This window comes from Citrus sinensis, chromosome 9, assembly GCF_022201045.2.
Source record: "Citrus sinensis cultivar Valencia sweet orange chromosome 9, DVS_A1.0, whole genome shotgun sequence".
In the NCBI taxonomy this organism is placed as follows: domain Eukaryota; kingdom Viridiplantae; phylum Streptophyta; class Magnoliopsida; order Sapindales; family Rutaceae; genus Citrus; species Citrus sinensis.
Window position 1 is genome coordinate 27,488,401 of NC_068564.1, and position 12,904 is coordinate 27,501,304.

Below are 12,904 nucleotides of genomic sequence, written 5' to 3' on the forward strand. Positions count from 1 at the left end.
TAAAATGGATTGGATGAAGGTTTTTGGAAATTGGTTGAACTCTCTGTAGAATACAAGCATGAGTAGCTTTATCAGACCTTTCACATTTCTCAACACCTTGGTCTTTTTTTTTTTCTTTTCTTTTTTCCCCTGTTGGAAAAGTTCAACATCTTCATTGAAGAAAGTGCTCTTATCTTATTCAAAAATAATTCATAATATATCATAATAACAACAGCAGCAACAATAACAACAAGAAGAAGAAGATGCTTTGCACCTACACAAATTCACTTTGTCAAGAAAGTGGAGGTAGAGTGCTTTGCTTAGAGAAGCCAAGTGGAACCTATCTCACCTACCACAAAAGAAGCACTTCTTTCTCAACTGCTTTTTACTTTTACCACGTTTTTTTATCAGCATGAAATTGTCACTTTTACCCCCATTTTTTAAAAAATTATTAAAATGATAAATAATAGTAATAATAATGACAGTAAGAATAAGAAAGGAAGCAAATGGCCAAATGCATTTACTTTATAATGGTAGTATTATCAACTTTAACAAAATGTATTTTACTAATGGTAATGCAATGAATTCTATTAGAATTAATATGAGGCACCTTTTATGAAGTTCTCGTGTTGCAGCCAGCATCCTTTTAATTTGACATCTTTTTTGAAAACGTAGTCTTTAAGTTAAAAATTTAAAAAACTTTTCCTAAAATAATCTTATTTATTCAATCAAGCATTAATAAACATCCAAAAGAAATATATAATTTTAGTCTTTTTTTTTTACACTGATATTACAATTAGATGATAATTCATATTAAATGAAATTATTACTGATATTTATAAACACACTATTATTAAGATTAGTATAAATCTTATTAAGCATTATCACTTATATTAAATGAGACTACTACTGATTTTTACAAATGAGACTATTACTGTCTCCACTTAATTATTTAATAATTAGAAAAGACTGAAATCCCCATTAATTCTTTCCTAAAGGGTTGAGCAGCTAATCTCACATGTGTGAGAGCAGCTGCTCTAACCACTCGGCCTTAGCTAATTTTAGTCATTTACTACAAAAAGTATTTTCAAACACTATTTTGTAACAACAAACAGCTAGTACATGAACTAATGGAAGTTTAATTTATAAAAATAATTTGATTCAAATATGGAAATTATTTATGCACATAAATTAAATTTGGGCCTTATTGGTAGGTTTGGGCCTTCGTTATTGATCCGAGCGTTGATAAACGACATCGTTTCCCTTTCCCATGTAAAAGTTAAATTTTGCAAAACAGAATCCTGGTTGATTTCTCACACCGTCCCATATTTGATTAATATATATAATCCAATCAAGATCTTACCTCCTGTGAGTCTTTTTATTTATTTATTTATTTTAATCCGTCGATTCATATTCATTTTCCCCTTGGGTAAATCTTTTTCTTTCACCCCACTCTTTGAATAATTTTTTTTTTTTCAATTTCTTTAATGGCGTACAAGAGAACAAAATAAAAAGGAAGTTTCTTGAAAAATAATAATCCACAACAATAATTTGTCTACTCTTGATCAGCAGAAGCAGTAGAAAGAACAAGGAGAAGCTATGGCCAAGAGCTCCTTCAAGCTTGAACACCCACTCGGTACTCTCTCTTTTTCTCTGATTTGTTAATTTATTTCTTATGTTTTATTTAATTTTGGAGATCTGATATCTTGCTTGATGTGTGATATGTAGAGTTTTTCAAAATTTGTGGCTTTTTATCGTTATCTGTAAATTTGGTGATCTGGGTTGTTGTAGCTTAGGGTTCTAATTTGAGATTAAACATCTATGTTTCATTTCATGAAAGCTTGATAATTTTCTATGCAACTGTTTTCAATTTGGTTTCTATTTATGTAATAAAAAAGTTTTTTGTTTTAATTATTGGGTAAAAGAAAATTTCGAAACATGATATGTCAAGTATATAACTATATATATACTTTAGGGAAAGGGGTAATGAACTCAGGAATTTCTGATACAGATACTCTGTTATTTGGATCTCCTTATTGCTGAATTGGGTAAATTGTTTAGATTGATTGTGGAGTGATATGTACTACTTTCCTAGTCAGTTGCTCATCTTTGTGAAATTTTCTTGTAAAATAATTGGTTAATTGGAGAGTGCGATAGGTTCATGTGTGTTGGACTGAAACCTGGAACTGTCTTATGTGTTAAAAATATGATAAACAAAGACAAATTCAGTCAATTTCCTGAGGCTTCTCTTGCAGTTTTGTTTTAGTACCAAATGAGAAACAATGATTAACGATTGGAAGTGTTCTTTTTTCCTGCATATTTGGATGTCGTTCCTGCTGTTCTTGGATGCATTATTGAGTGTTTTAACTTTCATTGACACTGTGTGGTTGTTGTTAATATATGGAAAGTTTGATCTGCATACTTATTATTATTATTTAACTTGTTCTGAATATTGTACTTCTATGCCATGCCAGAAAGGAGGCAGGCTGAATCTGCCCGTATCAGGGAGAAGTATCCTGATAGAATACCAGTATGAACTTGTAACTCAATTCATTTTTCATCTCTTTCTTGATGGCTTGCTTGTAGTGCTTGTTTTTGAGTACATCTCGTGGCTTGATTTTTGCTATGTAGGTGATTGTGGAGAAGGCTGAAAGGAGTGACATACCTGATATTGACAAAAAAAAGTTAGTCGCTTCTCCATTTTAGCTTTTGATTAAATCATTGGTTTTCTGCTTGAAAAGTTTTACAGGTGATACTATAGCTGTTACTAGTCTATCTTGAATGAAACTGTTCCTGCCCTTGGGCACAAGATAGTGGAAAAGTCATTGCTGGAATAGTAGTGTGCTCATTTTGAATTTAGCCACTCTGAGATGCTTATTGGGTATGTATTTGTACTTTTTCTCTTGATTCTATTGGGCAATAATCTTCCAAGTTCTCTTGTTATGATAAATGCAGATACCTGGTTCCTGCTGATCTGACTGTTGGACAATTTGTTTATGTGGTCCGGAAGAGGATAAAGCTCAGTGCTGAGAAGGCCATATTCATATTTGTCAAGAACATTTTGCCACCCACTGGTGACGATTTATCCATAATAATATCTCCTATCCTAGTTGCACGGTGTTAGCTTCTCTCTTTTATTTACTTACTCCTGCTATTGCAGCTGCAATGATGTCTGCAATTTATGAGGAAAACAAAGATGAGGATGGCTTCCTTTACATGACTTACAGTGGGGAGAACACATTCGGGGCATCTTTCTAAGGGAATCAACTGAACTTCTGTAGATTAACTCTGAAAAGACTTGATGGAAATATGTAAATCCTTTGCTATTTGCTTTCAACTGAGGGAGCACTTGGAAAGCATGATCTTCCTGGACTCAGCCCCTTCTTAAAGTTTGGATCTATTGTTACTCCTCTTTATCTTATTTGTTGCAGTAAATATTCGTGATTTCATATTGGATGAGCAAGTTAATACAGGTACTGTTGGATTAACTAAAATGCCGGAGACAAGTTCCCTTTACAACTGCTCATTGCAACCCAAATGAGATTCATTTTATATAAATAATGTTTAAACAAATTCTCTCGTGTGGTAAAATGACCACTGCGTTTACTTTTTTGATTGGAATAGGAATCCTGAGGAGTGAGAATCCTTGAATTAGGAGTGTGGAGTGGGAGTGGGAGTAGGGTGTTTACTTAGACTAAATGAAAGTATGGATTGTCAATCAGAATTTTAATTATTTGTTTACTTTGTCTTGGGTTGGGAGTAAATTATTTTAAATTATAATTTTATGCTTATGTACAGAATTATAATTTGTAATTAAAAAATTAATAAAAAATATATTTGGAAAATAAAATAAATATTTTATTATATTTATAAATTAATAATAATTACTAATATTCTTAATTATGTAAATCATAATTTTTTATTAAGTTTAATTTAAATTATGTGAATAAAAATTATTAATAATAACAACACAAATGAAATATTATTATTGATAATATAGTATAAAATTAATATTTTTTTGGAATAAAATATTTATTATTATTAATTGAATAAATAATTAATATTTATTAAAATTAATGTTTAATATTATTAATTTAAATATAATATTTATTTATTTTTATTTTATTAAATTTAATAAAATAAATATGATATAATTATTATTTTTAATAAATATGATATTATTTATTTTATTAAATTTTATTTATTTATTTATTTTTATAAAAATAAAATGGGAAGAGGGGGGAGTGGATTCCCACTCCAAAATTGGGTGGAACCTACGGATTCCCACTCTCACTCCCCTCTTTTTTAAGGTAAGTAAATACTGGAGTGGGAGAAATCCACACTTCACACTCCCACTCCAGAAAGTAAACACTACATAAATACAGAGACTGTCAACGGAACTAGAATGGTACTTTTTATTTATTTATGTTTTCCTCAAAATAGAGATAACTCTATTAACACAAATTAAAGAGTTAAATAGTGATGATGGCGTTAAGATTGTCTCTAAAATTTGAGAATGACTACTGTACAACCGCCGTTGTACTTGGGGATATGCCAAAATTTCCAGTGTGCTATCTAGAGATGGCAATGATACCCGTAAACTCACAAATCCGCCTGAATTCGTTCGCTGTGAGTAATTTTGTGGGTTGTGAACGGATTTAATATTATAAATTGAAACCCACACTAGGTTGCGGGTTTGATATTAGTTAAATATTCGATGGATACCTACATTAATATATGCTAACCTGCAGTTTTTTTAATTTAATTTTAATAGAAAAATATTTAAATCTAAAAATAAACTTATTGTAATTCAGTTTGAATTTTCTTTAACTTAATGTATAAATTATTTCATTATTATAAATTTATTCTTCATATTAGTATCTAAAATATATTATTTTTTAGACAATATTAATCTTAATAATTATTGTAAGAATCGTGCTGGATGGGTGCTAATGGTGGTGAATGAAATGAAAATTTTATCTTAAAGCATGTGTTGAATGATAATATGAAATAATAATTGTTATGTTTAGATATTAGTTTGTGGTTTTTCTTTTATGGATTTGCGTATTTTATACTTAAAATTGAGAATTTGTGTTGGATTGATGTTGAAATTTTAATTTTTCATTTACATTGGTTAAATTCAGAATTAAGTATGTTATGTGAAATTATAAGTTATTATTATAAATTTATATATTGAACATTTGTAATTTTAAATGTGGAAACTTACAAAAAAATCTGCAAGATAACATTATGGGTTTGATAATTGTCAAAACCTACAGTGGGTGGGTTTTCTTAAAAAAATTAAAATCCGCGGCAGGTTGAGGATGTATTTAGTAATTTAAATTTTGTGTGGGTATGAATTTGGTACTGGCAAACCCGCTGTGGGCAGTGCCTATTGCTATCCCTAAATTGCTATCACACCTGTGCTTAATTTTCATTTTTGTTGGTTGATTAAGAGATTAACAATGGCATTAATGGTGATTCCCAAAAACCTAAGTGGAGAGTGAATAAGATGGTGATGACGTGAGAGGGAAAATAGAAGAATTTGTTCAAATATCTGCCGAAATTAAACAAATATGTAAGGTATATGAACAACATTTTTGCCATTCAGAGGCAAAGCATTTCTACAAGCCGTTACTTTCCCTTAATCTGAGAAATAGAAAAGGGAGACTCAACAAATATAAATTGTACAGCAAACAAGGAAATTCAAGATGGACGTGCAAATGCAGACATTTTAGGGGCAGGAAACCAGTGCATTCATTATGCATGGATACACGCTTAAGCTTCTTTACTCGTGCACTTTTTTTATTTTTTCGCAACTCGTATAATATTTTGCGCATGAAAAGCCTAACGTTGTAGTCAAGCTTTCTAAAATTTCTATAAGAAAAGCCAACAGGTAGTAAACTAAGCACCCGTTAATAAATTTCCATGGAGATTTTAAGTATCTGCCAAAACCAGGCATGCAAACAGTCCTTGAGATATTATTCAAAGAGATAATATAAAGGAATCAATGGCATCAGAAGTCTGAGATCAACGGCCATGTGGTCCTGGCATTGTCCTTGATTAAATTCACATGGGCTGCAGTTCATCTGCACTGTCCTAGCAAAGCAAAGCAAGAGTTCATGTGCTGGTCTCTGGTCAATAAAGTTGGAAAAGGTCAGCCATCATTGCCATATCTCTCGTCTTCTTCAGCTTGTACTAGGATTGAAATGGTTTTCTCCAACTTGTATGTTCACCAAATTGATTATCTTCTGTCACATCTCTGCTTTTATTAAGCAGCTTAAGCACATGATAATTCAATGCCAAGTCATGGGAAGTTAAGGTTAAGAATTTTAAGAGACTAAAAATACTCTTTTTAGTTGATAAAAGATGGTGCTACAAGCAACCAATGTGCCATAAACATAAAATTACTGAAAATTAATCTTCAAGAAGTGCCCAAATAGATATATTAATGTGTCATATTCACAGTAAATGGTTATGTAAAGAAATATCTGGGCTTTATTTGGAATTTTTGATTGATTCCAGCCTGTGCTTGCATATCCACACCCAAGTCAATAGAAATTTTTAAACCCAGTTGCCATGCACAATAAGATTTAACAGCAAATTGCGGTTTTTTCTTCTTTGAGGAGTGATCAATTCTGCATCCTAAATTAGCAAAGATCCACATAGGGGACTTTTGAGTAATTAAAAGATATAATAGCCATTTTGATAATGTTAATGACTAAAGTTCTACTGCTAAATATAGGCAGATAATTAAAGTTCGATCAACAACAGCAATAAAGAATCGGTAAAGAATTAAACTCAAATGTACAAACAACATACTCAGTCAATATCATTAGGTGACAAGTCTTCTTTCTCGGTACGAGAAAATAATACCATAAAGGTCTCAAACTTGAATAAAAAATACCAATTATTTGCATATTATATATTATTGGTGGGCAGGACAAATCCCATCAGACCCATAATTAACAGAGATTCCAAATATGTAAACCCCATTAATGGCTTCATACTTGGTTAATGGTTAGTGTAAACCATGCATAATCAGCAAATTCCTGGCAAGTTATCATAAGAACAAGAACCGGGAGCAGTTGTGGAATCGACATGCAAAATTGAAGCTAATTGCTGCAGTTCAAGGCCAAGATTATCATCCGTTACAACTGAAGATTGGCAATTTGAGGCTTCTCCGCTGTCGTTATACCATTCGGGGACTTGCATTGAAGGAATAACATTCAGCAGCTTTGAAATGTCTTCGTGCATATTGATTTGGCCTCCTGTTTCTTCTTTTGGCTTCGATCCTATTATGGATATCAAACATAGGCTATTGTGATGATACGAAAATGGAACTCTGGAAGTGCATTAAGATTTAATCTAATAATGGTGTTGATGATGACATATTGAGGTGTGAAAGTACTTGAATCTGAAAGCAAAATGTTGTTGACTCCGTTTCAGAAAACATTTTTGTTTTGTCTGATGATACTTTTAGAAATCAAATAAACAATCATGTCATTTTCTTGGAATCACATAAGGGAGTGTAAAGAGAGAGTTAATGCATTGGATCTCTAATGATTAAATTAAAGCCACATTTTGATCATAAATAAGAGAGTTAAACTTATAACACAAATAAACATTAATTTATGTTTCAGAACCTGGACTGCAAGCACAATTTGTTTATGTGATGTGATTCACTGAAAACTGAAGCTAGCTAGACTGCCCTATAATTCAAGCAAGCAAGCAAATCAATGGAAATTGATGTGTCTGCAAATCAATAAATCTGATAACACTAAAAACACGTGCAAAAAAAGAAAAAGTAAGAGCTAATTACCTGAAGACAAATTCATAGAATTTGAATCAATCCATTGGTTAAATCCTGATAAGTCACTCTTGTCTTCACTAACCCTCCTTGAACTCTCACCATAGTTACCGGCCTGAGTCTGTTCTAAAAGGTCCTCCAACAACCCACTTCCACTCGTAGACACACTCAACTTCTCATTCTCAAAACTTAGGATCTCTGCATTTACATTTTGGGATAATGATTGGCTTGAAGGGAGCTCCGGTTTCAAGTTAAAAACCGAACCAGTGCTTGTCAAAATACATTCTTTCTCATCAGGGTTCCGATAAATAGCTGATGAGTTTTGATTACCGAATGAAAAAGAAGGATGTGACAACAACTTAGTTGTTGCACTTGGGAAAGCACTTGTGTTGCAATTACTTGTAGGAGAAGTTAACAGAGAAGGCGATGACGGACTTCGAAAGAAAGGCAAAAATGGCATTGAGAAGTTGTTGCTTCCTTGAAAACTACTACTAGAGTTGATATTATTGTTATTATTAATGTCATTCTGATTTGCCGCAAATGTATTGATGCTAGTATCAGAGTGGAAACGCTTGAAGCGGGGCGGGTTTTGAAGCAGAGGAGGAGTCCTAGGCATATTGAACGTGTTGGAAATGTTATTAGAACTCATCACACTGGAATTTGCTGCATTGCTGTTGTTGTTGGCGTTGGTGTTGGTGTTGGTGTCAAAGAGAGTGAGAGTAGGGAAAGCTGGCTGGTGAGGAGACCGAAGGCCAGGGGAGAGAGGCGGCGGAGTTGGCGGGAGAGAAGATGGGGTGGGGCTCCGGCTGTAGCACGGCGGAGGAAAGTGGTGATGAAGGGAGTGATGTTGGTGGTGGCCTCCAGTAGGGGTAGTGGGCGTGGTGGCGGCGATTGGGAAAGAGAATGAAGAAGTTGGAGTTGTGGGAGTTGATGGCTGAGAGTGGTAAGAATGATGAGAATGTGAAGATTGTTGATGGTTTTGGTGTTGGTGTTGGTGTTGGTGTTGGGGTTGAATCTCCGGTGGATACAGCGGCAGCCCCTGCCGGTGACGGCGCTTCACTCTTGTGTTCCAGTAATTCTTGATTTCATTGTCTGTTCTTCCCGGTAACTATCAGAATATGAAACCAGAAACACAGGAAAAGGAGCACAATGGCAACAAAAGTTTGTTTCCGTACAAATTGAAAATAAGGAAGTCAGAAAACGAAAATGATAAAAAAAAAAAACATATCTGCTTTGTAAAAACAAAACATGAGATAGTATGAGATGCGTGATTATGAAGATATATTTGTGTTGTGTACCTGAGCCGCCATGCGAGCCCATTTGTTGCCAAGCTGAGCGTGAAGCTCGACGATGAGGCGCTCTTCCTCAGGCGAGAAGGTGCCTTTCTTCAAGTTAGGCCTCAAATGATTGGCCCAACGGAGCCTACAGCTTTTGCCGCAACGAGCGAGCCCCGTGTTCCTCTGCACGGCGTTCCAGTTTCCTTCTCCGTGCTTCCTCACGTACTCCGTTAATATAGCATCCTCCGCCGCCGTCCATGGCCCCTTCTTCAACTGGACCCCACCTTCACCTCCGCTTCCGTCGCTGACGTTCAGCCCTCCAACCCCGCTTTCCAGTTGCTCTCCGTTGCTGTTCCCCAACAGCATCCCTCCTCCTTGCTCCTCCTTATTGTTCTTTTACGAATGTACGCGCGTATATATTTTGTATGTACAATATGATAATTAATGTTATTGAAAAAACAAAGCAGCTTAATTTTATTATTTATGGTGGGACCCTATCCATGCTTTAATAAAATTACTTAGTAGGCATTGAGGGGGCCCAGTAACTTGGTTCAAAAGGACAAAGAAAGAGATTAAAACTGAGGTGTTGTTCAGCACTTGTGTCTTGTCCTGAACTCTTGTAACCATAAACCATCAAAGCCATGAATCTTTTTTTTCTGATATTTCTTCACCTCAATCCTTGCAATTTTTTCGTTTCTTCTGTTTTTCTGTTTTTTGGTTTTGGAGAGAGAGAGAGAGAGAGAGGGAGATGGGGTTTAGGGGGGCGCGGAGGGTTTGTGAAAGAACCCACAAAGAAGAAAGAGAGGAGTGAGTGCAAATTAGAAGAGAGGGAGTTGTTGTGAAGGGAGAGAGCTTTGAATGGAGGAGCTTTGAAGCCGGCTCCAGTCGTTGTCTTTTACAGCAATTTTTGGGCTGTTTGCTTTGCTCTCATTTGCTAGCAAAGTCTTTGCCGTTTCAACTCAATAATCTTTGACTTGACTGCCACTTCAGAAATCAAGATTAAATTTGAAACTATGCGGCCTGTCCCTGTCTCCGTCTGCTAGCTTTTCTGTATTCTATTAGATTTTATTTTGCTACGTGTTTTTACAATTAAATCTTTTCAAAGCAAAAGTCTTGGGTTTATTTTTAACATTTTGACTGTGGGGCGTGAAAAGTTGAAAGTAGAAAGATGTGAAGATGAAGCCAAATTCGGAAAAGAGAAAATGTTAAACTTGGATAGAAAAAAGTCTTGATGCATTCGTTGTACCACTATGTTTATTTCTTTAAATGAAAAATTCAATATGCCATCACCCTAAAGTTTTGGGTTATTCTCTTAACACTTTGACTGCGGGGTAAAAGTTAAGGAAAAGGGAAGAAAAACACCGTGGAGATAAATTAAAAAGATAATATAAAATTGCGAAATAAGAAAGTCAAGTCTAAGTGTATTATAAAATTACGAAATAAGATAGTCAAGTCTAAGTGTATTATTTTATTGTATATAAAATACTCCCACGACTATTCTATCTAAAATTTTGAGTTATTTTTTAACATTTTGACCATTAAGTTAAAAAAAGGAGAAATGAAAAAAGAAAAAAAAAAGGTGTAGAAGGCACATTTAAAATAGGTACATAGTCACATGTATATACATTTTGTTAAAAATTTAAGTCACATGAATATACATTTTGTTAGAAATTTAACCTTTGAGTTTTATTATTTTATATTTTGGCTCCAATTAGTTATCATTCAGACATTCACAAATGTAGCTACCCTTCAAATTAGCCTATTTTATACTTTGATCCCTAATAATTATTATTTACGACAAAATAAACCCACAGTAAAGTTTCTGGTTCCCGTGGCATGTAACAATATTCATCATACAACAATAAAATTCGGACGTTAACAATTTTCAAATAGATCAAAAAATCTTTTATCAGAAAAGAAAAAAAAAAAACAGACTATTGTTTTGTGCCAGAATTTCAAGCCTCCTCGTCAGGCAACACAACTGTTATTTACAGGTGATAAAATTTACAACTTACAAGAACAGAAGAGAAAACAAAATTGATTAAAAAAAAAAAAACAGAAATTTGTTAGATTTGTTCCAGAACCGTTGGCTGGATTTGCGATTGTTATTCATTCTCCCACCTTCATGATTTCCTTTTTATTTCGATTGTTTTGGTGGATGTCAAAATCAGCATTTCTTCATTTTTGTTAATTTTAATTTATTGATACTAGTTGTTTTGCTTTTTTTAAATTCAGAAGGGATGCATAAATTGAATGTTTTGCTTGTTGTATTTAATATTAGGATCATGTTAGCTAGATTTGTATCAACTAGCACAGCGGTTCTTAAAATTTTTTATCCTCCATTTTTTTCAGCTTCTTTTTCCTGAATCTGTACTATATTTATCATATTCACATCTATTAATTCAGTTGGCCGCTCGCTTTGCAGCCGTCGAGACGAGATACAGAGACAGTCGTCTGCAGTTCGCTCTGTAAACAGGTACCTATAAGCATGCACTCTCTCCCATACTATTAAATTTCTTCGACTCTGTGAGGTGTTATGGTTTAAAAGCTAGTGCCGTAAATATAAGTTTTAAATAAAATTTTAATAAATTAATAAAAATATTATATATTTTTCAGTATATAAGTGTTAAATTAAATCAACCTAATTATTTAATTTTCAAACCACAGTTTTAGGTAATACCTTATTGTCATATAATTAGCCAACCGCATTACCAAATCGGACTTTAATTTACAACTCAAAACTCTTGTCCACCATGGCCGGAAGCCCCAAGTTTCAATATATAAAAGTTAGAAATTTAATTATTATGGCAGTCTGAATTAATTGATTTGATCTTTTCAACATTTTAAATTAAATTAATTCTTTCAATAAGTTAATAATTTGATTATTCTGTTCTACATTTTTTATTAAATTAATTAACTCTCTAATAAAATAGAATTCGTACTACATATTATATTATACCAAAAAGAAAAAAAAAAGGGGGGGGGGGGGGGGGAGACGTCAAGATGTCCTAAAATAGTACATCTAATCAACAAGAGAAACTGATGAGGTTGCTAAGGTGATGGGACTAGTTACCTATGTAAGTTTTCCTCCTAATTCACACAATCAATTCAATCCACCATCATGATACTCCAACAAGGGAAAAAGTCCTATCGTTTTCTGTAAAACATTTGTGCAGGGCTGTTTCATCACCTCAGCTGATGGGTGCTCTACCGTGTGGTAGGGCAGTGGGTGAGTAAGCAACTAAGCATAGCACCCACGGCTTTGCCACCATTGGACTGCATTAAAACCTCAAGTTACATTTATCTAAAGAAGTGAGCTGCAAAGCCGCTTGTGGGAGGGGGAGAGATATGGAAACATGCGTGCATTATTTAAAAAGAAAACAAATTACAGTGAGAATATGTATAATGATCACAAGAGCCATTTTTTCTCTTTTGGCTCTCTGTAGCAGGTCTTATTATGAGAGGATACTATATTATTGTTTACATAATTTTGAAACAAATATATACACATATATAGCCTTCACCTCCCGCCCGGCTCGAAAATAGAACCCAACCCCTTCTGATACATTCATTTCTGCAGGCAGGGGATCCGGAGCTAAGCCTCCCTTCTATTGCATGACCTAGAAAAACCTATAAGCAAAGTACCAAAAGGAAACGATATGTGAAACTGTACGTATAACTAAGAGGGGACCGCACCTAAAATTTGCTCTCAAGTTAGTTTTAATTGATGTAGGAAGTTATTTTAAGAATTTTAAGATTTTAGAATTTTATTATTTTGTGCCTTTCTATTTTAATTTGAGTCAATTATGGTATGTGTCCTAATCTTTTATTTCCATAA

The 12,904-nt window shown here is 33.7% G+C and overlaps 2 protein-coding genes across 5 annotated transcripts; one reads left to right on the plus strand and one right to left on the minus strand.

Annotated features, from left to right (window-relative positions):
• Positions 1-1,313: 1,313 nt before the first annotated feature.
• LOC102625155 (autophagy-related protein 8C-like) lies at positions 1,314-3,428 on the plus strand. 4 transcript variants are annotated; one of them, XM_006474990.4, is made up of 6 exons: positions 1,314-1,347; positions 1,552-1,615; positions 2,454-2,509; positions 2,611-2,663; positions 2,935-3,053; positions 3,140-3,428. In XM_006474990.4, the coding sequence occupies exons 2-6, from the start codon at positions 1,579-1,581 to the stop codon at positions 3,235-3,237; spliced, it is 363 nt and encodes a 120-aa protein (XP_006475053.1). In that variant the 5' UTR covers positions 1,314-1,347; positions 1,552-1,578; the 3' UTR covers positions 3,238-3,428. The 4 variants fall into 4 exon arrangements, with proteins under 4 accessions (XP_006475053.1, XP_006475054.1, XP_006475051.1 ...); XM_006474991.4 differs by having other exon boundaries at positions 1,332-1,347; positions 1,549-1,615; XM_006474988.4 differs by lacking the exon at positions 1,314-1,347 and adding an exon at positions 1,349-1,408.
• Positions 3,429-6,732: 3,304 nt separating this feature from the next.
• On the minus strand, positions 6,733-10,088 carry LOC102626593 (transcription factor MYB120). The gene is made up of 3 exons (XM_006475072.4): positions 9,088-10,088; positions 7,802-8,897; positions 6,733-7,274 (listed from the first exon to the last, which is right to left on the minus strand). Exons 1-3 carry the CDS (start codon positions 9,430-9,432, stop codon positions 7,021-7,023), a joined length of 1,695 nt encoding a protein of 564 aa, XP_006475135.1. The 5' UTR covers positions 9,433-10,088; the 3' UTR covers positions 6,733-7,020.
• Positions 10,089-12,904: the final 2,816 nt, after the last annotated feature.

What these genes read in the sequence shown, in the direction of transcription:
- LOC102626593 (XM_006475072.4), bottom strand. Translation starts at nt 9,432, where the DNA reads ATGCTGTTGGGGAACAGCAACGGAGAGCAACTGGAAAGCGGGGTTGGA. An exon ending in GGGCTCGCATGGCGGCTCAG is followed by an intron (nt 8,898 to 9,087) that starts GTACACAACACA and finishes ATATTCTGATAG; the next exon opens with TTACCGGGAAGAACAGACAA. An exon ending in TTCTATGAATTTGTCTTCAG is followed by an intron (nt 7,275 to 7,801) that starts GTAATTAGCTCT and finishes TATCCATAATAG; the next exon opens with GATCGAAGCCAAAAGAAGAA.
- LOC102625155 (XM_006474990.4), top strand. Translation starts at nt 1,579, where the DNA reads ATGGCCAAGAGCTCCTTCAAGCTTGAACACCCACTCG. An exon ending in AGTATCCTGATAGAATACCA is followed by an intron (nt 2,510 to 2,610) that starts GTATGAACTTGT and finishes TTTGCTATGTAG; the next exon opens with GTGATTGTGGAGAAGGCTGA. An exon ending in CCTGATATTGACAAAAAAAA is followed by an intron (nt 2,664 to 2,934) that starts GTTAGTCGCTTC and finishes TGATAAATGCAG; the next exon opens with ATACCTGGTTCCTGCTGATC.